General features: G+C 44.8%; 2 protein-coding genes across 2 annotated transcripts in view; one reads left to right on the forward strand and one right to left on the reverse strand.

The window, feature by feature from the left end:
* LOC135214251 (alpha-ketoglutarate dehydrogenase component 4-like) overlaps nt 1-27,460 on the forward strand; it is a 381,447-nt gene that overhangs the window by 180,971 nt on the left and 173,016 nt on the right. The gene's annotated exons all lie outside the window — the stretch shown is intronic.
* Nucleotides 1,109-27,460, reverse strand: part of LOC135214249 (ribonuclease H1-like) — a 99,618-nt gene continuing 73,266 nt past the window's right edge. The window contains exons 3-6 of the mRNA XM_064248313.1: nt 19,502-19,874; nt 19,268-19,359; nt 1,878-2,050; nt 1,109-1,530 (exon numbers count right to left, since the gene is read on the reverse strand). Coding sequence (XP_064104383.1) covers nt 1,426-1,530; nt 1,878-2,050; nt 19,268-19,359; nt 19,502-19,874 — 743 coding nt within the window. The 3' untranslated portion in view covers nt 1,109-1,425. The remainder of the gene's footprint in view (nt 1,531-1,877; nt 2,051-19,267; nt 19,360-19,501; nt 19,875-27,460) is intronic.

Below are 27,460 nucleotides of genomic sequence, written 5' to 3' on the forward strand. Positions count from 1 at the left end.
CTTGAGTCTGGTTGTATGGACTCGTGTTTCCAGCACAATGCCGAGCTGTTCCATTCTCTTTGTGGTCCTCTTCTTTTGCAGTTTCCTCTATGTATGTTACCAGTTCAGACAGGACTATTGCTGAAATGACATCTACTTTGCTCTGGCTTTCCTCAGCAAGTGTTTTTGCTGCCCTCACGCGGTTGTATAGGGATGTCAAACATTTCTTGTGGTACTTGCCTCTCTTGCCACCATATCCCCAACACTCAGTTGGGCTAACAGAATGGTATTCTCAAGAAACTCGGCAGCGTATGCGAACGTGTTTATCCCTAGTTCCAGTGTCGCTACTTGATGAAACTCTGAACCAAGCTGTTGGTGGCAGAAGAAGCATAAATGATTGCATATGTTTTCGACACAAGCTGCCTTAGATCTAGTTCGCTTGTACTCATCTGTGCTTGTACTGGCGGCAGGGCTTCCTTCAGAATGACCTCTTTTCTGTCCTGTGTAGCTTGTAGGTTGTGTATTTCACCCTGCATGACTTGTGCCACTTGGTTTGGTGGGCAGCCAGAGTGGCAGCTATCCCTTGGCCTTCATCTAGTTGTTGTAAGTCCATATTTTGTGGCAGCTCACCTAGTTCACTGAATGCTAACATATTGTCCTCAAATGTCTTGTATCCAGCACCTGAATCTTTCTTTTAGTTGCAGCAGGACACTGTAGGGACTCTTCTTTATCAGCTTGACACAGAACACATAGTTCCCAGTCCAGTTTTGGTGTGGGAGTTAGAGGCTTGGAAACATCAACTACCTTGAACCCTTTCGACATGGTTGAAATCTGGAATAGAAAGAAAAATACCAGAATCAAGCATATAGCTGACACAGAACCAAATATATCAGTCATAAATTTCTCTCTTTTTTTAGCCTACCATCTTGAAACAAATCCATATGGCGTCACCAAATCAACTTCTAACTAGAACCATTCAATTCCTTGACCTCAAATATGTATATCTAGACACTAAAACCAAGTCTCTAGCTGGTATATAACCAGAATTATCTGTAATTAAAGATTTTAAGCCGCCATTTTGAAATCCAATATGGCGGCGACTTTGGGATTACTACAAAAGTTGGTTCCATACCTTAAAATGTTCCCCATATAATATTTGATCATTCCTCCATGTTTGGTGCTTCCATCACAAAATGCACAATTGGTTTGCTATGGCCGCTGCACTACTTGATCCGTGAGCTCCCAGCATCCCCCAAGGTGCGTGATTCAAATGTTTTTGCCTAGTAGGCCTATAACTATTTTTCCGCGAATTTAAAAAAAAAAACTTTTTTCGTTGACGTACCATACGTCGGTTCGGCACCCGACAGACAATTTTCGTCGACGTTTAATATGTCCAATCGGCGTTAAAGAGTTAAGAAACTTTGAACTAACAAAGGAGATTCTAACTTAGTCGTCGTCGTCAGCTTTGTTGTTCTCGGCCTTATAGTTTAGCTCCTTGTCTTGCAAGCTCATTGCCTCCTCCTCATGACCATCATGGCCCTTCACGTGAACCTTCAGAAGTAGGATGGAGCTTATAAGTAGTTAATTTTGTCTTGGAATTAAATGTATAACACACACTTTTTCAAATTAACTAACCTTTGAGTAATATGACAAAATTAATTTATTGAATGCCTTTTAAAACATAATGTAATATTTTATATTAAACTTCGTTGTAGTCAATTTTGTCTTGAACCCTCAAGAACCCAAAGCTGTAGAACATGCAATCAATATGTGCCTATAGGACAACATTCATATACAAGAGTTCTTTACTCACAAATAAATGTTACAAATAAATGTATCAGAACATATAATCTTAAATCTTACTAGGCTATGTCAATTCAAACAAAGCTGGAACTTACCCACTCCACATCTACCCCATCACAGGCTTTATCCAAAGCAATCAGTTCATCCTTATTCTTGACAGGCTCTCCATCACTCTTGACCCAATTCCTCTTCTTCCAGCCCTTCAACCATGATGTCATGCAGTTAATCACGTACTCTGAATGTGTGTGAACTGCTATTTCTTTGAAACCTGTATATGAAAGGCAGCATTAACTTCACACTACTCTGTAGATCTTTACAGAAAAAAATTTTTCAATGCCTAGTAAGAAATTAATTTTAATGTTAATTAAAAAGTTAAAAACATCTGCAGTAGTATAAGGGAAACAATCACTAATGAGCTTTTAAATTGTCCAAATTCACTTGAATGGTTTCTGTCGAATGAATTCTCCTTTTTCACATACGTAGACTGCTAAATTGACAGCTACTTTCAGGGTGAGCTACTCAGTAGTAAGCAGCTGTGTTTTTGCTACATCAATGATCATTCTACAGAGGCACGAGGCTTAAAATTTTGATAAGATTAGCTCTCATTCACCATGAAATCAACTATGTACTGTCATTTTTCACTTATGCATAATTACAATCTGTGATCAGATGCTTTCTAAAGACTTCAAACTAATATCTAGCGATCTCATGAATACCAAATTCATAGTACTACATATGTCAGCTTCCCTTAGTTTTGTAGTCTGCCTTTTCATTCCAACCCATTAATCATAATTATGTACTGGCTTTATATGAAATATCACAATTTTTGGAAGTAAATTGTATTTTTCCTAACTATACAAACCTGAGGTCCTTTCCATAAGGAATTACTTTCGGCGTAGCTGGAATTATGGCCGTTAAATTCTTGAACAAGGTGGTTAGGCAGTAACTAGCGTGTGGCAGGCGGGTAGGCTAGCCTGCCCGGATGTAAACACTCCACTTTGCCTTTCGGCCCAGTTTCAGATTGAGGGGTGGCATGAGGTGGGCATGTATGTAAAGGACCTCAGGTTTGTAAAGTTAGGAAAAATACAATTTACTTCCAAAAATTGTGATTTGCTCCTACACGATATACAAACCCTCGGTCCTTTACATAAGGAAGACTCACTGATTGGTGGGAGGAATCTGAGTGAGCCTCTAGAACTGACTGGAGTTCTACACACCTAGGCTACTCCTCCTGGTTGTATGAACAAGGAGTGCCCTGCCTCTGACAACTTGATCGGAGTATAGGAGCTGCATGATCAAGAGTCAGACTTCTGGGTCTCTTCGAAATGAGTGAGGAATCGTAACTCATCCGAAAATGGGCTGTGAGGAATATTTAGAGTCGGAGACATTAATGCAAAGTTCTGGAAAGGGTTTGCATTATTGCCAGTCTCCTTCCTCCCCTTGCTAGAGGAAGGAGCAAGATTGCTTCTATGATTCTGAAGAGAAACATAAAAAGGATGCTTTATGTATAAGCTTACCGCATCAATCGTCCTCAACCCAAAGGAAGAGGAGTGGAAGGACGAGGTGGGGAAGGTGGAGAGGCCAGTCACTCTCGCATCCTTCTTACCTCTAGAACAGCACACCATAGGCGAGATGCAACTTGTCCCCTTAAAGGAGCTGGGTAAGCAACCACAACCAGCAAGCATCCACCACTGGTCCAAGGAAATGAGGTTCCAAGGACCTGTGGGCAGGCCCGAAGGGAAAGATAAATGTGGTCGCCATGACCTTATCTATCTTCCTGTCTGACATATTCTTCGGAGAGATGACAAGTACCCATCCATTGGACTATCCAACTGCAGAGAAGTCTCACACGGTCTCATAATATTCCGCAGCGGATAAAGACACCGACACTCCATGGGGGGTGTAGATCCTTTGGGTACAGGAACACACCAATAGGACAAAGCAAAGTAATGACCGATCTGGATCAACCAATATAAAGTCCACAGCATAGCTCATGATGGTCTCAGACTCTTCAAAAGCTGCCGACTGACTGCGCTCAGTGTGAGGCGAGCAGTCATGCATCCGAGACATAGTCGCCTGACACTCGCCTTTTGAAGGGTTATGTCGAGAAACAATACAAATTTTCTATCTTGTTCGGCACCGATGTTGGGAGACGAGATGATGATTCTCTAAGGGCATGCGCCCATCAGACGAAAGTCAATTGCCTTCTACAGACCGAGGTTCCTGATGGCAAGACAGAAGTTCTCATGGTAGTTGAATCTCAACTAAGGAGAAACAATACTAGGTATATGCCAGTGAAAGACTAAGGCGAATGCGGACCTACGTCTTCACAGCTGAATCGAGAGAAGTTAACTCACGATTCTGAACGCAGAAAAAGTCCCGTCAATGACACCAACCACTGAAGACAGCTTTAATCCCTGTTGTTCCACAGAGGACTGAAAACACTATACCGCTATTTCATTGCTGTTCGGTGAGAAGTCGGAGTTTGCAATGAAAGCGGAGCACCTTTCAGTAATGAAAACACAGGGATTGTACTGCCTGAAGAACTGCTTCTCATGGGCTGGTTCAGGGAGGACATTTCTATTACTTGGAAGTAGAGCTGGCAGGAAGGGGGGGGAGGGGGAACAGGTAAAGTCTTCCGTTATTCATCTATAATTCGGGGTGAACAAAAAAATAATTGCACACCTACGAATTACGAGATGTATTTAGAAGACAAACTCAGATGTTGTGATGGTAATTGCTTCATAGCAAAGGAAGATAAAGGAAAGGAAAACGCATCTTCGAGAAGTTCTGCAGCCAGGAGGCTTTCGCGCCCGTGTTGGAGGCACCTGTTCTCGCGGCTGTTCTGGAATCATCGGGCGTGTTGTGGAGTGCAACACGCGCCTAAGTGTCGGGAGGAACGCAGCGAAATATGATGCAATACCTCGTCTAGATTCATCTAAGAAGTTCCGGAAATCTCGGGAGTCTGTGACGTTCGCACTAGGCTCCGCCCCCAGAGTGCCGTATAAATAAGACGGTCTTAGCAGCAGCAGCAGAGATCGTAAAAGAGAGATCACCAGTTAGTCACAGAGAGATATCCTCAGTAAGACCCACAGATCAGATTATCAGTGAGAGATCAGCAGCAGCAGAGATCATCCGTGAGAGATAAGACAGCAAGGGACCGACGAAGGATCAGAAGAAAAGTTGCTTGAGAGTTGGTTGGATACTGGTCTAGTCGTCTTCAAGAGTGGACAACCGAGTTAACTCGACGTTGAGCAGACTTCATAGAAGAAAATGTCCTGCTAGAGGTTTTGGGGAGTTCCTGCCTTCCAAGTATCAAGAGTAGACATTATTTTCTGCAATACGGAGTCAAGAGGGCGTCTGCAATCGCTGATCTCCTTCTGTGAAGCCATCGCCTCGAGTCACTAAACCGACTAGCAGGTATTTGAATTACCTCGCTGTTCCCCCAGTTCATGCAGTAGTAAGATTCTATCTTTTTATGTAAATAGGAGATACCATTCTGCATTTACCTATGTTAGTAAGCTTGTAAATAAACCTTTGTTGTGTTAGTGTTTCTTTCTATATTCGTATCCCCAGTTTCAACTGTTGGTGTTGAAATATTTTTTTTTATTTATTTCATATCGAACCTGAAGCGGACCTCTCTCAGAGGCTGTAACATTGTGGCAACCTTGCTTAGGCAATCAACACTTTAACAGTTTGAAACAGAGCCAGAATGAGTGAGATGGTGAAAGAGTTTATCGAATCGGGTAAGCTACTAGGTCTAGAGGGGAATGATCTCCGTGAGTATGTTGAAAAGAAAGAAAGAGAGAAGTATGAGAGAGATGAAAGAGCAGCTGAGAGGGAAGTGCAGCAAGCAAGAGAAGCAATGAAAATGCATCGAGACAGAGAAGCAATGAAAATGCAGCAAGAGAGAGAAATGTTGGTAATGCAGCAGGAAGAGAGAGAAAGAGCGTATGCATGAGTTGGAAATTGCACAGCCAAGGGAAAGTACTCGTAACAGTCGGACAGGCGAGAACGAAAACGAAGCCGATACGTTAGGTATGAGTGCAGTGCTATAATTAGTACCAAAGTTTGATGAGGAAGATGTCACGATATATTTCATGTGTTTTGAGAAGTTAATGGAAAGAGTAGGTTCTCCTAAAGAAACGTGGACTTTATATTTACAGTCAGTCTTGAGTGGTAGGGCACTTACTGTGTATAGTTGCATGTCTAAGGAGGAATGTGATCATTATGAAATTGTGAAAGAAACCGTTCTTATAGCGTATAGGCTAGTGCCGGAGGCGTACCGTAAGAAATTTAGAAATTTGAGAAATTATGAAAATATTACGTATGTAGAATACGGTAAGAAGTTAGATAGGCTGTTTTTTCATTGGTTAACTTCTGCTAAAGTTGAGGATTTTGATAGTTTGATGAACTTAAGTGTTGTTAGAAAACTTCAAAGATAACGTATCTCCTGAGATTAAGCTTTTTATAGAGGATAGGCAAGAAGTATCTTTTGCAGGAGCAACTAGGCTAGCTGACGAATATAGTCCAACTCATAATTTTAGTGTCAGTAAGAAACAAAATGATCCTTCGTCTGGTAGAGTACAAAGCAGTAAAGGTTTCAGTCCTAGTAATAGCAATGCGAGTAAAAGTGACTATTCCTGTTATACATGCGGAAAACCTGGTCATACGTCTAAGGTTTGTAAGAGTAAAATGGCATCTAGTGGCTCAGAATTAACTTGTTTCTGATGTAATGGGAAAGGGCATTTAGCGAGAAATTGTACAGTAGAAAGGAAGGACGGTAAGAAACCAGTGTCTCTAGTTAACCTTTCGTTAAGTAGGAATGATGTGATGAGAGAAACTAGGAAAATGTTTGGTGAATTTCTGTCGGAAGGCGTAGTTTCCTCTCTTGGAGGAGTAGATTCGAGAGAAGTAGTCTTGCTTCGAGAGACAGGTGCTGCTGTCTCACTGATTAGAAGTGTATGTGTGCCGAACAGGGCAGAAATCAATATGGAAGAGAAAGTCATGTTAAGTGGATTTCCTAACACTTGTGTTCTGTGTCCTTTGTTGAAGTTGAATTTAGAAAGTCAGGTAGTGGCAAGAGAAGTAAAACTTGCAGTTGTGGACAGTTTGCCCATTGAAGGCGTTGACATTATTGTCGGTAACGACTTAGCTTTATCCAAGAATGTGAATCCTGTTGTGAGGAATATTCCAGTGCCTGAAATGGTAGTAACTAGGTCGGGTTTAGATACAGACATAGACTACGGTCATAATTTGTTCGTGGATTCGAACGAGAGCGAGTTCGTGGATTCGAACGTGAGTAAGTTCGTGGATTCTATTGAGTGTGATAGAGGTAGCGAGGTTGATCTTGGCATGAGTGTGGCTGAGAGACCGGACTCTATCGATGTTGACAGTGATAGCCAAACGGAAGGTGTAGCTGTCGAGAGTAACGTAGTAAATGTACCTGTATCTAGTCCTAGTTACAGTGATGAATTAGGCTCTAACATTTTGGATAAGGATGAGCTAGTCGAGTTGCAGAGAGAGGATGAGACACTAACCCGAATTTTTTAATGTGAGCTGGATGATGATCTCGATGATGTGTGTAAGGAAACTTTTTGTGTAAAGGAAGTTTCGTGTCATGTTTGTCCTAAGTTAGGTAGTGAAGGGGGAATCACAGAAAAATTTGTAGTTTCTAGGAAGCTTCATGAATTAATTTTGAAGTTAGCACACAATGAGCAAGGACATTTAGGAGTAAATAAAACTTTCAAGTGTATTAGTAGGGCGTACTTTTGGCCTAAAATGAAAAATGATGTAAAGAGGTATGTTTTAAGCTGTCATGAATGTCAAATTGCCGGGAAACCGGATCAAGTAATTCCCAGAGTTCAGTTGTGTAATATTCCTTCAGTAGGCGAATCTTTAGAGAATGAATTTATAAATATGTTCGTACCTTTGTCTAGAAGTAAGGGTAGAGAAGATTACATAACTAATCTTGAGTATTATAAAAACAATTTAAGAGATGTTTGGCATCTAGCGGAGGAGAACGGAAGCCCGAACGGAAGTCAAGGGGGGACTGAAGGAAAGCATGATCTTAGAGCAAAAGAGAGAAGTTTGTGTGTAAGAGATAAAGTTTTAGTACTAGTCTCGAGAGAAAGTCCATTTTTACCTTATAAGTTCGAAGGTCCTTTTTCAATTTTAGAGAAGAGGGGAAATATACATTATAGAATTAATGTGGGTAAAGTAGAGCAAAGGCAATGAATGTAAATTTGCTTCAGAATTATAAAGAACACCCCGTTCCTTGGCCGCCGCCCGTGCCCTTGGTAATTGTGTCCCAGAAAGAGAAATTAGTTTTGAGAAAAACGCAAGAGGTGTCTTAGTCTTTTCAAAGTTTTGAGCAGAGTTCAGAAAACGGAAAAAGTAAGAGAGAAGGATAATGTTATAGCAGATAGCCTCTCTAGAGTTTTCAGAATGAGTAGCCTAATAACTGTTTTCTGTTATCACACGAATGAGTGTGTGAGTGAAGTGTGCGTGTTTGACTGGATTAAAGCTTTATGCAGAATTGTTCCCTGCTGTTTAATTTTTGTTCCTCTTTAGAAAAAAATAAAATCAGTTGATTTAATTTTTTTTTCTCTTTTGGGGGGGCGTGTGATGGTAATTGCTTCATAGCAAAGGAAGTTAAAGGAAAGGAAAACGCCTTTTCGAGAAGTTCGGCAGTAAGGAGGCTTTCGCGCCCGTGTTGGAGGCGCCTGTTCTCGCAGCTGTTTTGGAATCGTCGGGCGTGTTGTGGAACGCAACATGCGCCATTGTGTCGGGAGAAACGCAGCGATTTCTGATGCAATACTTCGTCTAGATTCATCTAGGAAGTTCTGGAAATCTTGCGAGTCTGTGATGCTCGCCGTAGGCTCCGCCCCCAGAGTGCCGTATAAATACGACGGTCGTAGCAGCAGCAGCAGAGATCGTAAAAGAGAGACACCAGTTAGTCACAGAGAGATATCCTCAGTAAAAGTCACAGATCAGATTGTCAGTGAGAGATCAGCAGCAGCAGAGATCATCCGTGAGAGATAAGAAAGGGACCGACGAAAGATCAGAAAAAAAAAAGTTGCTCGAGAGCTGGTTGGATACTGATCTAGTCATCTTCAGGAATGCACGACCGTGTTATCTTTCGTCGAGCAGAAGAAAAGGTCCTGCTAGAGGTTTTGGGGAGTTCCTGCCTTACAAGTAGACTAGTTTCTACAATACGGAGTCAAGAGGACGTCTGCAATCACAGTTTTCCTTTTGAGAAGCCATCGCTTCGAATTGCCAAATTGACTAGCAAGTATTTGAATTGCCTCACTGTTCCCCCAGTTCATGCAGTGTAAGATTCTGTCTTTTTATGTAAATAGGAGATACCATTCTGCATTTAACTATGTTAGTAAGCTTGTAAATAAACCTTTGTTGTGTTAGTGTTTCTTTCTATATTCGTATCCCCAGTTTCAACTGTTGGTGTTGAAATATATTCTTTTTTATTTATTTCATATCGAACCTGAAGTGGACCTCCCTCAGAGGCCGTAACATCATCCCTGTTCGCGGTGTTGCTGCCCCAGACATTGGTCTGTCCGGACAGGTGCGTCCGGGACCTGTTGCTTCGGCAACAGCAGCCCCGGCTCCGTACTGGATGGCCAACCTTACGTCTGTCCTGAGGAAGCTGATGAAGAAGAAGAGGAAGAGGAGGAAGGTGTCGTCATCGTCTTCTTCGTCGTCTGCAGCCGCCTCTTCCCCTTCGACTTCCAAGGCTACCCAGCCGCGGAAGAAGAAGGCTGCCTCCTCCCCTCCTAAGATGGCTCCTTCGGGAACTTCTCAGGGCCGGAGTGGGATGGGGGGTCATTCCGCTGGTCCTCCTGCTCCTTCGGGAGTGGGGCCCGTCTCTCCTTCCGCAAGGAAGAAGACTACGGGGACCAGAGGTGTATCGGCTAACACCGTTCGCGAGAGGTACCGAGTGTACGATCACCTGCCGGTGGCCGTACAGCCAAGAACCAAACGCCAGAGCTCGCTCGGTGCCAGGTTCACGGCACAGAGCAGAAGGCTGGTTAGAGCCGCTCAGGCAACTCTCGCCAGGCCAGCTCTTGCTCTCGTAGCGACCAGCCGGTCACCCGGGTTGACGTGACGGTCCCAGACTGACCACAGGCTGAGGCTGGGAGGGGCTCCCCCTGATTGCTGGCGTGGCTCGCGCCGTGAGGACAAGCACCGGTCTCACCGCGACAGTGGTCTCTGCAGGTCGCCTGACCGCCGCTCCCACAGGGACAAGACGGGTAGGGCAACCAGCAGCAGTTCCTCTGACGCATGAGATCGGGGCCGCTGTTCTCGGTCCAGCCAGGATCGACCAGGTCGTACGTGCAAGTAACAGGAGGAGACCGAGAGGGGTCTGTCGCTATTCTCCCTCCTGAAGGGGGAGGATCTCGGGAGTTGCTCTTGTTTGAGGGGCTTGGCAGTCCTACTCCGCAAGATGCAGTCACTCCAGGGATCCAGAGGAACTTTGCCGAGGTTATTGCGCTGATTCGTCAGCACGACGACCTTGGGGAAGGATCGCCGCTCCCACCATCCGAGCCACATTCCGGCTCGAGCCGTTTTGGGGTCCAAGAAGGAACCCAAACCGACGGTGGGTCTGCCGCGATCACAGCTTGCCAACTCTGTTGGACCAGGTGAAGTCTCTCGTCTTTGGACAGGACGGCTCGCTGAGGGCTGTCAGACCGAAAAGGCTACTTCCTCCTCCTCTACTGCGACAGTGGTATCGATCAGCCCCACCCAGACGACGTTCACAGTGGCGGCAGACCCTTACCTACAGTGCGAGTTCGTAACCCTCCTCGGGGAAAACGTTTCTCATGACGATACGTTTCCCCAGACTCTGGAAGGCCATTGCCGCAAGGTGATGGCTGCTCCTACTCTCTTCTTCAACTGCTAGTTCCGCTGGGAAGGCGAGCGAGTATCCAATTCCTCCCCCATTCCCTCTCTCCTTACGGCTATGAGGGAAAGGGGAGGGATCCTGCAGAGTTTTCTCTGTAGGATCCCACGTTGAGGACCACCAACCGATGATCGTTTGATGAATTGGGGGGGGGGTTTGCCGAGTGCTTAGAATTCTGCAGAATTTCTAGCACTCTCAGAGTATTCAAGTTTTTTACGATCTCCGAAAACACTTAGGCGAAACCACGGTCCAGAGTGGGCTAGACGAGAATCCCCAATATAATTGTTAACGATAATCGGGAACCTCGCCAAATGCTCGAATTCCTGGAATTTCTAGCGTTTGGAAGAAGCACTGCTGCTGAAGGAAGAATATCTCACAGTAGGCAACCAACCCTGGAATAGAGAAGAACGGACGGGAACATCCAGTTTGGCTTGAACTATCGTCTTCGGTATTCTGTTCACCTTTGAAGCTTTCCTTCGGGGAAGACTTCTCCCTCACTCTCTTGACTAGAGAACGAAGGCAGTCGATCTCCAATCCTTATTCTCATTCCTTGAAGGGAAAAGAATTTAGGATGGAGGTCGTTGTACAGAAACCTACAAAAGGGATTTTGACGAAGGAAAAATCTATTTCTGGGCAAAGGCCCATGTCGCCAAGTGAAATGCCCCTTTAGCACACATTTCTAAGGTAAAATATTGCTATAATACCAGAGAATAAAGCTAATCTTGAATTGCCAGAATATTCTGGCTCGCTCACCTTATTTTAAGGTGTCGGTATGGTTCTGGGGCGAGTGAAACCGCTACCAGAGGTCCTTTGCCATTTAGATTCATCCTTCTTCAAAATCCCTCAACTATAGAGGAGCCGACCTATGGCCCACTCCTCGCTACCATTACGGCTAGCGCCTCTGACGTCATTCCTGCAGATAGCACACAAGCTTGGGCCGGGGGGGGGGGGGGTGGGGATAACAGAAGGGTGGGATTTCACTGGGCGACATGGGCCTTTGCCCAGAAATAGACTTTTCCTTCGTCAAAATCCCTTTTCTGGGCTCAGCCCGTGTCGCTACGTGAAATAGTACCAGAGAAATGGCCACATAAGCTTGGAATAAGGAAGTACACAAGGAATATGAAGGATAATCAAAAACATTTAAGGTTAATTGCTATAATCTAAGGATAAGGTTACAAGTTGAGTAACAAAGGGCAATTGAAACCTTAACAGTAAACATAATATAAAAAGGTTCATACTTAATAGTAAACAGAAATGTTAACTTAAACTGTGACTAATCCTAAGAACAAAACAAGAGGAAATATCACAATATATACATGTGGCATCCAAGGTACAATAATGCTACATGGTGGCTGAGCCACGGCAAGAATGTCAGCGAGGCAGGTAGAAAGGAGAGATCTAGGTTAAACTACTTACTACTACTCAAGCAGTGTCAGGAGAAACTGTGTTTCCCGCTGCCACTGCTGGAAATTTAAGGGCTTCTAAGGACTTAAGATAATGGCGTTTAAATACTGTCAGAGATTTCCAGCCTGTGTACTTCTTCAGATCATCAAAATTCATATGTTGAAAGTAATTGATAGAGGTAGCTACTGCCCTAATATCATGTACCCGAGGGAAGGACTCTGGGTTGGCTTGCTTAATAAAATATAAGATTTGCTGCCTGATTCCTTTTAAGGAAATGGTGCCTCCCTTTTCTCTCATAAATTAAGGGCCTGAAGATCTTAGGGCAGTTCTATTTAGGTATGCTCTTAGGGTAGTAACTGGACATAAGGACGGGTCCTGTGGAAGTGGGAGAATTTTCCATGGGGCCCACCTATCCAGTGGGTCCTCATTTTTAGCTACAAATTGACGATCTGGAGAAAGTAGCATTTCTCCTGAAGGGAGAAACTCTATATGACCAGTCTCTCTAGATAGAGCCGACAGTTCAGATACCCTGGCTCCTGAGGTCAGACTTAAAAGGAATAATGTTTTCCTCAGGAGGGGTAAAAAGTCACATGAGTCATTATTAGTGTCCGAGGCTAATTTGAGGACATCATTCAAGAACCATGACACAGACTTGGGCCTCTCTGATGGTCTGAGTCTAGCGCAGGCCTTAGGGATAGATGAAAAATAAAGAGTCTGTCAGATCTATTTTGAATCCAAACTGGAAGATTTTCTTGAGTTCAGATTTAGTAGCAGTAATAGTACTAGCTGCTAAACCTTTCTCAAACAGTGTCCTGAAAAAGGATATGGCCAGATTGGTTCTCATGGTTTGTGTATCAGAATTCCTCAGGAATATAGCTAGTTTTTTAACTGCTGAGTCATATTGACGTAGGGTCGATTCCCGTTTATCAGATTCTAAGAATAAGATATTCTTAGGGTCGATATTGGCATCTCTTTGTGCCGCAAACTTTATGAAGTCCATAAAGTTAGGGCTTTCTGAATTCCTGAGGAAGCGAACACAGTCCTCGTTTGTACTAGTTGTGATAGTCTGGGATTGGGGATCCGTTGAGGTCTGAGTCCCAATTCCAGTAGAAGTGGGAACCAGTTGCTCTTGGGCCAATTGGGGGCTATTAGAGCAATGTGTCCCTTGAACGTCCTGAGCTTGTTCAGAACCTTCAAGAGAAGATTCACTGAAGGAAAGATGTAAATCTTCTTCCACTGATTCCAATCTATAGCCATGGCATCTGCGGCATAAGCCAGAGGGTCCAGGTTGGGGGCCACATAACAAGGGAGTTTGTGATTCGACTCTGTGGCGAAGAGATCCACCTGAAGCCCTGGGACTTGTTGGCAGACCCACTTGAATGACTGCCTGTCCAGGGACCACTCTGACTCCAGTGGGACGGAACGTGATAGCGCGTCCTCTACTACGTTCCTTACCCTCGCTAAATGGGTGGCGGACAGGTGCCATTTGTTCTTGGCTACCAGTGAAAATATGGCTATCATGACATGGTTCACATGGCTCGACTTGGAGCCTCCCCTGTTGATGCAGTGTACTACAACTGCACTGTCCAGCACCAGTTTGATATGAGATTTCTTGGCTGGATGAAGCTTTTTCAGGGTGAGGAACACTGTCATAGCTTCCAGTACATTGATATGAAGCTGGCGGAATGGAAGGGACCAGGTTCCCTGTACCTTCTTGTACTGTGAGTATCCTCCCCAGCCGCTTAGTGCGCATCTGTGTGGATCACTAGTGCCGGCGGAGGGAATTGGAGGGGAATTGTCTTTGACAAATTCTTGATCTCCGTCCAGGGGTGGAGCCTCTTTCGTAAGATCGCCGGGATAGTGGCTAGCTTGTCTCGGGATCTGTTGTTTGCTCTTGAGCGCCAAACGGGGAGGTTTATGTCTTTCAGTTTGGCTTTTAGCAGAACATCCGTTACTGAAGCAAACTGGAGAGAGCCTAAGATTCTTTCTTGGTTCCTCCGGGACATCTGCTTGCACTTGAGAAATTGTGTGGTTGCCTTGGCTATTTCTCTTCTCTTCAACGGCGGAATTGATAGTGCGTGAGATTTCAAGTCCCATTGAATGCCTAACCACTGAAAGCGAGACTCCGGTGTTAGCCGGGACTTGGTCTTGTTTATCTGGAACCCCAGGTGTTCCAGAAACTGGTTTATCTGGAACCCCAGGTGTTCCAGAAACTGGATCACTTTGACCGTTGCTTTGTGGCATTCTTCAATGCTTGTGGCCCAAACGAGCCAATCGTCCAGATAAGCTACTAGTATTATTCCTTGAGACCTCAGTTCTTGAACGACTGTCTCCGCCAGTTTTGTAAATATCCTGGGGGCTACATTGAGCCCGATGGCATTACTCTGAAGGAGAATGCATGGTTTCCTAGCCTGAAGCCTAGAAACGGGCGGAAGTGTCTTGCTACTGGAACATGATAGTATGCGTCTCTAAGATCTATAGAGGTGGTGACTGCCCCACGGGGAAGTAAGGTCTGCACCTGCGAAATGGTCAGCATTCGGAACTTGTCGCAACGAATGATTAAGTTTAGACGGGACAAGTCTAGAATTATTCTTCGTTTGTTTGAGCCTTTCTTTGGCACGCTGAACAAGCAAGCGACCTTGAAATTTTAAATGCTTGACTTTTGACACTACTCCTTTTTGAAGGAGTTCTTGAGAGTATTCTATCAATTCCGCTGTTGGTTGTTGATGAAAGGTTTTGGATGGAAAGGCCTTTGAGCCAGCTCCCCCCTAGACCTTTGGACACAATACTTTGGGCCCATTTGCTGAACCTCCATCGGTGACGAAAGAGGAACAGTCTCCCTCCTACCTGAGGATTCTCACTGGTTCGAGGAAGGGTGCGTCCCACGTCCTCCCCGGGAACCCTTACCTCGGTTAGAGGCTCTTCCGCTGGCCCGTTGGTGGAAGGCGCCTCTTGCCCTGCTACCCCTGCCAAACCTGTTGAAGGGCTGAAAGGACTGACCTTCCAAGATTGGGTTGAAAGCAGGGGAGACAGCATAGGAGGTCGAAGCCTGTGCCTGCTGAGGCGGTTGCGTTAGCAGCACAAACTGTTGTTGTGGCTGCGCCTTGGAAGTGGATGGTTGCGGTACCTGTAATACCGGAACCGCCTGTACTACCGTCTGCTGTTGGGAAGCCTGGAAAGGCTGGAATTTCCTAGGCTTCTTCTTTGATTTTGGGTTTGATGCAGCCGACTCCAATTTTGGTTTGCTGACCAAACCCCAGGGAACCCTTAGGCTCCGATTGAACCTAACTGCCTCGCAGTGAACTTCGTTCACTACAGAGGCTGGGAAGAGATCAGCGCCTCAAATGGATGAGGCTAAGAGCTTGTTAGGCTCATGTCGGATAGTGGCCTCCGCCAGTACATGCTTCCTACAATTTCGCCTAGCTATGACGAAATCATACAAGTCACATTGCATCAAGTACAATTGTGACTTTGCAATGATTTTGAATAGCGGCTCTTCTCCGTAGATTAGAGCTGATACTTCCGTCATTACTAGTGAATTGAGGGATCTGCACAGCCTCATCCTGGCGTCGAACTCAGCCTGGATGAGGTTGTCTGACAGCCTGGGTAATCTCTTGCTGAACTGAGAGATGGCGCAGTCTGGTTTTAGTTTGCCCACCGAAAAGGTGGCCGGAAGATCTACCCAGAGATCGTCCGTTCCAGGGAGCAGGAGGGATGTTTGTTCTGTCTCCCGGAGTTGTGGCATTGGTTCGTCCTTCATTGCGGCTTGCAGAGTGAGTTCCGCTACCTTCGATGTGAATGGGATGGGAGTCTCCTCGTCCACAGTGAAGATTGTGAAGGCACTCTTGAAGGCTGTAATCTTGGTGTTGGTACATTGCCACTCCTCAAGGTTACGTAGCCATTCACGTTGTGCGTGATCCCGAGAGAGAATTACAGTCTCCTTCGGGACCTTGTCTTCCCTTCTCATAGCCGCTTCTGTAAGGCAGGCATAGCCAATGAAAGGGGGCTGCAATCCTTGCGGATGAAACTTGAAGTCCTCAATCCTTCGAGTTCCACAGCCCTCAATCGCTAGCATGCCGTCTACGTAGGGAGCGTGGGAAGCAATTCTCCAGGGGTTGCTTGCCGTAAACGTGGGAAGGGTAGACGAGTCCGGCATGACTTGAGCTACCATGCCGGGCTGTGGAAGTCCTGCCGCTGAGTTCTCTCGGAGCCCTGGGATAAGGTTCTCCTGAGTAACTAGTCTATCTGAGATAGCTCGGATAGACTGCCCTGACTCCTCTAAAGAAGATGAAAGTTGCACAAACATCTCTTGGAACTTGGTCTGCACCAAGTTCCCAACCAAACTGCCCATCTGCTGCTTATCACTTCATGCTTCTTGTAGTTCTGCTTTGAATTTATCTTCAAATGATTCAGTCATTTTGTCTAGATTTGTGTCTAGATGTTCAGAGACATATTCTTCTGAAACGCAAGAGGTGTCGCAATGGCCCTTACTTCATGTGCTTTAACTCTAAGGAGTTTAAACTGTTCCTCATCGTACGTCGCATGCGCCTGTTATGACGTTCCTCATAAAGAACACCAGAGCGTTCTTAGAAAGGGGTCTTCTGGGATCTCTGACAGAACACCAGAGACTCTTTAGGTTGGCCTTAATCTTCTTTTTTCTTCTTTCCAGGTAGAATTTTAAGGATCCTGACAGGGCACAGAGATCTCTCTTATCTCTCTTCCCACTAAGGGTGAGAGCCCTAGACCACAAAACTTAAAGGCTAGGGTTTAGAGGGATTCTCGTTCTTTGCTAAGAACAAAAGCTTTAAAAGAGCAGATTGGCGACTCTCCTTTAAACCCTACTCTAGCATCCAGAGCCTGAAGCTTGCTAACTCTTCTAGCAGTCGCCAGCGCTAAAAGAAAACAGAGACTTTCTAGTCAGGTCCCTGAAGGACGCCTGTTGAGGGGGTTCGAACTTGTCCGATACTAGGAACTTGAGAACCACATCTAAGTTCCAACTAGGCGGTCTAGAGATCTACTTCTTAGTCGTCTCAAAAGATCTGATAAGATTATGCAGATTTTATCCTCCGCGATATTCAGATCCCTGTTCCTGAACACCGCGGATAGTATGCTACAATCAATAACCTTCAATCGTAGAGATAGCTAAGCTGCATTCTTCTCTTAAAAAGAGAAGGAAGTCAGCAATTATGGTCACAGAGGTATTGGATGAGGATAGTTTCTTCGTCCTGCACCATCTCCGAAACACTTCCCACTTCGACTTGTAGACTCGCAAGGTTGATGACCTGCAGGCTCTGGCAATCACGCTAGCAGCCTTGCACGAAAAGCCTCTCGCTCTGACAAACCTCTCGATAGTCTGAAGGTAGTCAGGCAGAGAGCGGGTAGGTTTTAGTGAAACCTGTCGCAGTGGCGTTGTCTGAGCAGATCTCCCCTGAGTGGAAGAGCTCTGGGGAAGTCCACCATCCATTCCAGTACCTCTGTGAACCATTCCTGAGCTGGCCAAAAGGGAGCGACCAGAGTTAGTTTCATTCCTGTTGAGGGGATGGACTTTCTCAATACTTCCCCCAAAATCTTGAGTGGGGGAAACGCGTAGCCGTCTATCCCTGTCCAGTCTAGAAGGAGTGTGTCTACCGTTATTGCTCTCAGATCTCTACATCCTGAAGATGCAACTCAGTGTTTGCTTCTCTCTACTTGAGAGACATGAGAGTGACTTACGATAAGTGCTTCTCATTGGGGCCCTACATATCTGCAGTTTCAGTGCTGGGACAGGGAGCTGAGACTAATCCTTGTTAGTTTAGTTTAATTTTTAATTTGGTGTTATGTTTTTATATTTGTTTGAAAGAGGGTTAAGTGGTAACCCCTTTCAATTGTTAGCTCTAACACGGGTTAGAGTTGGTCAGGTGGTCGGGATTGGTTTTGTGCTCCTTGTATATTGATACCTATAGCTCTGTCATGTAAGAGGGCGAGTCCCCATTGATATGATACAGGTTAAGGCTCTGTCATGTAAGTGGGTCAGCCCCCATTGGCACGATCCAATAGAAGGCTCTGTCAAGTAAGTGGGCCAGCCCCCATTGACACGATCCAGAAGGGCTATCGGTCACAGGTCTCATCCTCGCTGAAGCTCTTGAGGCAAGCAGACTCATAGACAGTATCCATGAAGTCTTCTGCCCATTCAGGTAGGAACCAAGGTTTTTTCTTTATAACCTACAACATATGTTGTTTTCCTGTTTTGTTATATACAGTATTTAGCTGTCTCTTACCCTCCACCAAGGGTGCCAATCAGCTAAGTATATATCTGCCGGGGAAGTTGCATGTACAAAAATGATATTGTTATGATACAATAAAGTTTTGTACATACTTACCCGGCAGATATATACGATTAATGGCCCACCCAGCCTCCCCTCAGGAGACAGGTGGAAGAGAAAATCTGATTAGGAAACAGGAATGGTTCCTAGTCCCGCCACCCAGCGGCGGGAGGGTAGATCACCTGACCTACCTGTAGCGTGTGCCGCGAAATTTGAAATTCTGTCGGGACGTCGGAGACTATAGCTAAGTATATATCTGCCGGGTAAGTATGTACAAAACTTTATTGTGTCATAACAATATCATATTTACGCCCCTCAACCCCGGCACAGTCGTCGGGTAATAGGAGGTGCAGAGATTCCATCGATCCTTGATCCATTATCAATTGAATAAACAAAGCGTATATGAAAAATGAATAAGTGTACTTACAGTTCACTTTTACACACACACAAACAGTAAGATAAAACACAAATATCCTGAAAGCACACAACGATGAAGCGGGCAGAGCGATGAAGAGCACGTCTACACACCAGCAGGCCGAAAGCAAAAGTGGTTCTTCACCTCCAAGTCGCGCGGTGCGCGTACTGTCGGACAAGCAGTTAACTACCGAACTCCCTTGTTCGAAAGCTTACGACCTATCCAGCTGCCGCTAGTAACCTTCCTATTGTAAAAGGACCAAAAGGTTTGTATCCCGTGTCGAAACAAACATTCGTATCATATCTGTGCCACTGTCATTTATAGAGCAATCACCAATATCCCCATTGTCCCATGGGACTAAAAGAAAAAAAACGAAAAAAAATCACAAGCTCTTTATATCTATTAACACCAGCCACAAAATACAACAATAATGAGAAAATCTCCAACCTGAGGCTTTTGCACGTTCCACTGCATATGTAGCAGCCTGGATTGCAGCCCTTTTATCAGTTGCCTTGCCACGAACTCGTTCAGAAACATTCCTGAAAACATTGTTCACATGTATCAACAAGACAAATTTAACTTCTGATAACAATGCAACTTTTAAAATTACCATATGCTGGGTATACTCTAACCACAATGCTCAGTTTAACAATCAAACCACACAGAGGCCTTTATACTTACAACGGGTGGCCATGTCCAAAGAACACTCCTACTCCTGCCCCATGTCGACCATTGAATTGATAGGCACCGTCCGTATAAACAATCATGTAGCCCTCACTGTCGGTAGAAAACTTCGACTTGTCCGTAGCCAACATTTTCTTCTCGGAACCGTCCTCCGTCTCCTCTTCTCCATCGCTCGAGTGCTTCCTTTTCTCAGCTGTAGAAGAGGATGTGTGTAAGCTTCCAGTTACAGATGATGCACCCTGAATGGTCTGTTCATCAGTTATGTACCGATCAAATTTTGTTTTCAGATCGGACGAGTCTTTCTGCAGCTTTTCAATGTCTTTCTTCATCCGTAGAAGGGTTGGACTCAAAGAGCCATTCCCCCTATCACCTGTAAAATTGCAAGTGCATGAAGAAAGTCCCTTACCAGAGCAATAAGAAACACCCATGAAGATATACATAGATATATTAGTTATACTATGTTAATAAGTATTTCATTTATTTAAAAAGTTGAAGGCAGTAGCATGCTTAGTTAACTCTAGGGGGGAAAATGTAGCATCAAACAATTCCTGTTGAAAAATATTATCACATAAATTTAACAAATACACTATGTAAAACAGTCAATTGAAAAACTAAATAGAACATTCTAGTCAACCCTGGCGCACTAGAAGAGTACGCACTGAGAACTAACACTTTTATACAATGAAATTATTTAGATACCTACTCTTAAAGTTACGGAACATCTTTGCATCTAAAGTGCAATTGGCATTCAAAATAGAAAAATAAAAATAAGTAATGCTTGGTTGATCTAGAAATCATGTACTCTGAAAGTCTGGTAAAAATTATATTGTTATTGTACAATAAAGTTTGTTCATACTTACCTGGCAGATATATATATAGCTGTATTCTCCGAAGTCCGACAGAATTTCAAAACTCCCGGCACACGCAGTGGTCGGCCAGGTGGTAGTACCCATTCCCGCCGCTGGGAGGTGGGCGTCAGGAACCATTCCCATTTCCTATTCAGATTTTCTAGTGCCACTGTCTCCTGAGGGGAGGTGGGTGGGCACTTTGATTATATATATCTGCCAGGTAAGTATGAACAAACTTTATTGTACAATAACAATATCATTTTGTTCATGAAGCTTACCTGCCAGATATATATATAGCTGAATCCCACCTTTGGAGGAAGGGGGAGACAGACTCGGATTTGGGAAACAATATCATGTAGATGATTGACATCTTGGTTCCTTACCTGTTAGCATAGCTGACTTCGTGATTACCATCACCCAAGTCTGCTTCTGCTTTACTAGAGACTCCAGCAAGGTAGTGACCTGTGAAGCTGTTGAGTTCTAGATGATCTGTCAACGGGGGCGTGACCACAATGCAACTAGATCCTATATTTATAGACATCAAATTCGGGTAATGCATTCCTAGAGGTTCCAGCAAGGACGTGACCTGTGTAGCTGGTGCACTCTAATGATCTGTCACGGGGAGCGTGACCACAATGTGACAGACCATATAGGTGTTGTTTAGACACCGAATGCTGTTTATGCTTCACTAGAGGTTCCAGCAAAGACATGACCTGTGTAGCTGGTGCGCTCCAGATGATCTGTCAACGGGGACGTGACCACAATGTGACAAGACCATTTCACCCTACTATGAGGGCGAAGCAAAAACATTACCACCTGACCTAGCCTATCTGCTTAAACTTCGTATAACCTAGGCTAATGAAGGGAAGTCCGCCCCAGGCAGCCGACCCACAACCACAAAACTAAACACCTATATAAACATAAAATAAAAATAAATAAAAATGATATTATGATACAATAAAGTTTGTTCATACTTACCTGGCAGATATATATATATAATCAAGTACCCACCCACCTCCCCTCAGGGGACAGTGGCATTAGAAAATCTGAATAGAAAACGGGAATGGTTCTTGATGCCCGTCTCCCAGCGGCGGGAATGGGTACTAACCACCTGGCCGACCACTGCGTGTGCCGGAAGTTTTTGAAATTCTGTCAGTCTTCGGAGAATACAGCTATATATATATCTGCCAGGTAAGTATGAACAAACTTTATTGTATCATAATATCATTTTTATTTATTTTTATTTTATGTTTATATAGGTGTTTAGTTTTGTGGTTGTGGGTCGGCCGCCTGGGGCGGACTTCCCTTCATTAGCCTAGGTTATACGAAGTTTAAGCAGATAGGCTAGGTCAGGTGGTAATGTTTTTGCTTCGCCCTCATAGTAGGGTGAAATGGTCTTGTCACATTGTGGTCACGTCCCCGTTGACAGATCATCTGGAGCGCACCAGCTACACAGGTCATGTCTTTGCTGGAACCTCTAGTGAAGCATAAACTGCATTCGGTGTCTAAACAACACCTATATGGTCTGTCACATTGTGGTCACGCTCCCCGTGACAGATCACTAGAGTGCACCAGCTACACAGGTCACGTCCTTGCTGGAACCTCTAGGAATGCATTACCCGAATTTGATGTCTATAAATATAGGATCTAGTTGCATTGTGGTCACGCCCCCGTTGACAGATCATCTAGAACTCAACAGCTTCACAGGTCACTACCTTGCTGGAGTCTCTAGTAAAGCAGAAGCAGACTTGGGTGATGGTAATCACGAAGTCAGCTATGCTAACAGGTAAGGAACCAAGATGTCAATCATCTACATGATATTGTTTCCCAAATCCGAGTCTGTCTCCCCCTTCCTCCAAAGGTGGGATTCAGCTATATATATATCTGGCAGGTAAGCTTCATGAACAAAATGATATTGTTATTGTACAATAAAGTTTGTTCATACTTACCTGGCAGATATATATATAGCTGTATTCTCCGAAGACTGACAGAATTTCAAAAACTTCCGGCACACGCAGTGGTCGGCCAGGTGGTTAGTACCCATTCCCGCCGCTGGGAGACGGGCATCAAGAACCATTCCCGTTTTCTATTCAGATTTTCTAATGCCACTGTCCCCTGAGGGGAGGTGGGTGGGTACTTGATTATATATATATATCTGCCAGGTAAGTATGAACAAACTTTATTGTATCATAACAATATCATTTTGTTCATGAAACTTACCTGTCAGATATATATATAGCTGAATCACACCGTTGGAGGTGGGAAGGGACAGAATAGAAGGATTTTGGGAAACAAATTGCACGCAGATGATTTACATCTTGGTTCCACCTGTTAGCATAGCTGACTTCGTGATTACTGTCACCCAAGTCAGCTTTTGCTTTACTAGAGCCTCCAGCAAGGTAGTGACCAGTATAGCTGGTGAGTTCTAGATGATCTGTCAATGGGAGCGTGATCACAATGTGACTAGACCATATTGACCATACCATGAGGGCTAAGAAGTAATATAAATATCACCACCTGACCAACCTAGCCAAAGTTAAGGTGTTTTAAACTAAGGCTTAAGAATTAAGAAGTCCGCCATTGGCGGCTACTCAACAACTAAAATTAACAGCTCTTCCTAACCATTTTCTACAGGATAGGATGAGTGGTACTTCTTGCCCCCAAGATTGTGTCTGCGGACACGTATGGCCCTAGCGAGCAGCAGATCTCATATGCCGTCTTCACATCCCGCAGGGAGTGTGAAGCAAACACCGAGTTGCTTCGCTAAAACTCGGTACTCAGGATGTTACTGAGTGCCATGCTCTGTTGAAATGCTTCCGAGGCCGCACCCTCATCTCGTGAGCATTCAGATCAAAAGATCTCAAATCTTTGTCCAAACACAACGAATGAGCCTCTTTGAAAGAACTCCTTAACAATAAAGCCAGGGTGTTCTTTGACATGGGCAAGTCTGGTCTTTTACGGAACACTGCAGATTGTCCAAAGGACCTCGACTTTCTTTAGTTTTATGTAGATAAAACTTGAGAGACCCGACAGGGCACAGGACTCTCTCTGGCACTTGCCCAATAATTTGTGCCATCCCCTTGATTTCCAAGCTCCTGGGCCAAGGGTTAGACGGGCTTCCATTCTTAGGCCACAACGGAAGGTTTAGAGAACACACCGCATTGTGTTCTCTAAAGCCAAAACGTCTGATGATGGCTCAAAACCTCACTAACCCTCTTTGTCGTAGCTAGAGTGGTTAGAAAATAAGCCTTTCTTGTCACGTGCATTAAGCTTACAGAAAGGAGAGGTTCAAAATGCTTTGACATCAGGAACTTCAGACTACGTCTAAGTTCCATACCGAAAGCTTCGATCTGGACAGTTTCGAGATTCCACAGACCTCAAAGATCGTGAAGGGCTTTGTTGTTTGACAGATGCAAATCTCTGAGCCCAAAGGCCGTCAACAACATATTTGTGTATTCTTTAATAGTTGGGACTGCCAGCTTATCTCATTCTTCAGACGGAAAGGGAAGACGGTAATGTAATTCACAGAGGTCGAGGTGGAAGAAAAGCCATTCTTCCTGCACTATCTCAAGAAACGGCCCACTCCGATTGGTACACTGCAAGATAGGCAGCATTTCTTGCCTTGGCAATGACACTTGCCATTAGTCTTGAAAATCCTCTTATTCCGGTCAACTTCTCGACAGTCTGAACGTAGTCAGACTCAGAGCGGAGAGGTTTTGAGGTACCTTTCGTAGTGAGGCTGTTAGAGAAGAGCGACTCTCTCGGAAAAGGTCCTTGGAAAGGGTTCTAGGAAGGACCTGACCTCTGTGAATCCAGCATGATGAAGGCCAACATGGGGTGATCAGCATCATTCTCGCTCCCTGTGACGTCATAAATTATCTTATTACATTTCCTAAGAGTTTAAAAAGGGGAAAAGAGACTAAACATCCATCCCCGTTCAATACCATAGGATGGCGTGTATTGCTACTGCTCCCGGATCGAGAATAAGGGGGCAGAGTAGAGGAAGCCTCTTCGTCCCCAACATTGCGAAGAGATATATGAAAGGACGTCCCTTAAGTCTCCACAACTCTCAACATACTTCTAATCAAAGATTCCACTCGGAAGTCAGTAGTTGCTGCCGTCGATCGAGAAGATTCGTACGGACGTTTTGTAATCCTGTAACGAACCTCTTGAGGATCGTTACATTCTATGCCTGTTGTCATAATAAGCTCTTTCTCGTTAACTTGAACAGGGACTGAGAGAGTGTTTCTCGATACTTCTTGAGATATGAGAGAGCTGTGGAATTGTCCGAGTTGATCTGGACCACTGGTTCCAAAAACTCGTTCTCCAAGGGAGAAACAAACTTCTTCAGGAAGGAAATGGTCCCCAGCAGGCTCATCCATTCCCTCACCGAGCATGCTTCCTTCCCTAAATAAGGCTGCGCTTTGCCTAAGCAGGAGAGCATATTATAGTGCTATGTCGCGGTAGACTCGTAAAGAATCCTGTAACAGTGCAGTAAAGAGCACCGAAAGGTGTAAGAGATATCTCTGTTAAAAATTGTTTCACAAAACGAAGGCAATGTTTATTCATGCATGTTAGAATTCCCCTCAATCCTAGGCTAAAGTCCGTGATTGTAGGGCAGAGATACGGTTAGTCAGTCAATCCCGCAGGAGAGAGAGACGTAACCGACCGCGCATGACAGCGAACTAGCTGGTACTGGCTCGGTTAGTGTACAGCGACAGCAGCTTACGTTCGCCGTCTCTCACTATTATGCCTGGGTTGCCAGCTACTCTATTCTACGAAGGAATAGGTCTGTTATTATTTGAGCAGAAAGAGACTCTCAAGCTGGTATATTTAAGCGAAACAGAAACAGCTAAATACAGAGCTGCGTTTGTGTTGTCATAACACTACCATAAATAGGCAAAAGATAAATCGGAAACTAATGGAAGGTTGCAGGGAGTACCGATTAAATGCACTTAAAATAATAGTCCTCTCGGTTGCCATCCGTAGAGGTAACTATAGTATGTGTATATGACTTGAACCAAACAGTAGTAATATAACGCAAAGGCAAAATACATAGAGTATTGTAGTCACTTGGACAGCCAATTCTCTACTACATTCTTTCCTCGACGAGGGAGAGAGAGAATGGAAATCGATTGCTTTTGTTCTCTTCGGCAAGAGAACGAAATAGCATTAGCCGAAGGAGATCTTCAAGTGAGAACAAAGAACCGAAGCGGACAGCTCAAGCTTCTTATGTTATTGGACATAGGCATTCATGGACGTAGTCTACAAGTCTTTTTCTTGTACGAGTCTGCGATTGATGAAAGAGAGCTCTTCCGAATCTTGTCAATAAGAGCTTATCCGCTTACGCGATACAAAGTTATTGAGATCTTTGTCAATGAGAACTAACCCATTTACGAGACAAAAAGTTATTTTTGTCAATGAGGGGATACCCACTTACTTGACAAAACGATTAGTATCATGTCAATGGGGGAAAGTCACTTAATTGACAAAACGTAATCCAGGAAGTCGACATAATTTTCCCGATTCCCGCATAAATCGAGGAAGGGGCAAGATTCCTGGTAAGAGACTGGGCTTACGGCAGGTAGGACCCTGACGTTCCCCTTCGGTAGCGTAGTCCCGAACACAGAAGAGGTGTTTTATGACACCGAAATCTGCTTAAAGATTTCTAGAGTCTTTCTAGATGCTAGCTCATCAGAACCGACCTGACTACCTTATCTGTGCAGGTTGGATAATTATATGAGAGAAAAATAGTCAGGGCTCCGAGACTACAGGTCCAGGGCCCCGAAATACTAATCTAGGAGCTAACAAAATCCATCATCTGAAAAGCCCTTTCAGATGGACAAAATTATCCTGGGAAGAGGAAGGAACTCTCCAACCAGCTTCCTCTCCCATATCACATCGAATGCCTGCTAACGCTTAAATTTATTGGCAGTATGGCAAAGGAAGTCTTGCCTTGCGCTTTCCTGAAGTTCATCAAGTCATGGATTCTATTAAAGTTGTCAGGAAAAAAGTCTTACAGAAGGCGTATTCATTTCCGGTAAAAGAAGCTTCTGTAGAGCATTCTAAGGAGCCGAAGGCGCGTACCATGGAGCGTCCTGAAGAGCGTCCTCTTGATGAGTGTCCTTGCAAGAATCCTACTGAATGTCTTGACATGTAGGGCGCCTTGGCAAGTGCTCTGTTGATCGTCATGACGTGCAGGACGTCGAGCTTCTACATACCACATACCTGCCTTAACGCTAAGTCTTGACGGTGGTAGAGCAGAAGAGATCTTCCCTTGAGCTTTCCTTAACTCCATCCAATCCTGGAATTTGCGAAAAGCACTATTAGTTGACAGAGACCTCTTGACTTCACGAAACCCGTGGTCTTGCTGGGTTTCGAAGACGATGTTGCTTGTTCATTTTAAGCTTCCTCCGAAGCACTGCTTACTTCACCTTCTTCCGCAGGTGAGGTAGAAGGGATCACCGAAGGTAGAGGTAAAAGACCTTAGGCCTAAATCTTAAACAAGAGCGTGTTGTGAAGACGAAGGTCAAGCAGTAGCGAGAGTCTCTTCCAAAAACTCCGAAGCATGAACAGGTACAGAAGTAGAAGCTTCCTTAATCAAAGAAACACGGTGCACCTCTTGAAGGCGATGAGAGATTTGAAGAATCAACAGAAACGTTCAGCCAGGCATCACGCCTGGCGTGCGCTGACGCGCGCCTGGCGTCCACTGGCGAGCGCCTGGTGTCAACTCGCGCGCGCCTGGCGGGCACCCGCGTGCGCCTGGCATCCAGCCGAGCGTCAACAGAAGCGTGCAGAAAAGCGTCACGCTTCTGACAGGCGTCAAAACAAGCGAGAGAAACTGCCTTCAGGGAAGAGCGAGAGACATCTCGGAGAGAAATCCGACTGCACAAAACAGTCTCAGGAGAAGGGCTGATCCTGTGAGAATACGAGGGGCGGGGACGCCTTCTTACTTCTCACAGTAACAAAGCTCGGACGTCCGCGCTCAAAAGTGTTCTGTTCCGATGACTTCCTTTCCTCTTTCACGGTGGAAAGACGTAAACATGTTCAGGCGACGTTTGCAACGCATGACGAGAGAAAAAGGACGTGAAGCGTCCTCTTCTATAAA

Source organism: Macrobrachium nipponense, chromosome 45, assembly GCF_015104395.2.
Source record: "Macrobrachium nipponense isolate FS-2020 chromosome 45, ASM1510439v2, whole genome shotgun sequence".
NCBI classification, from domain to species: Eukaryota; Metazoa; Arthropoda; class Malacostraca; order Decapoda; family Palaemonidae; genus Macrobrachium; species Macrobrachium nipponense.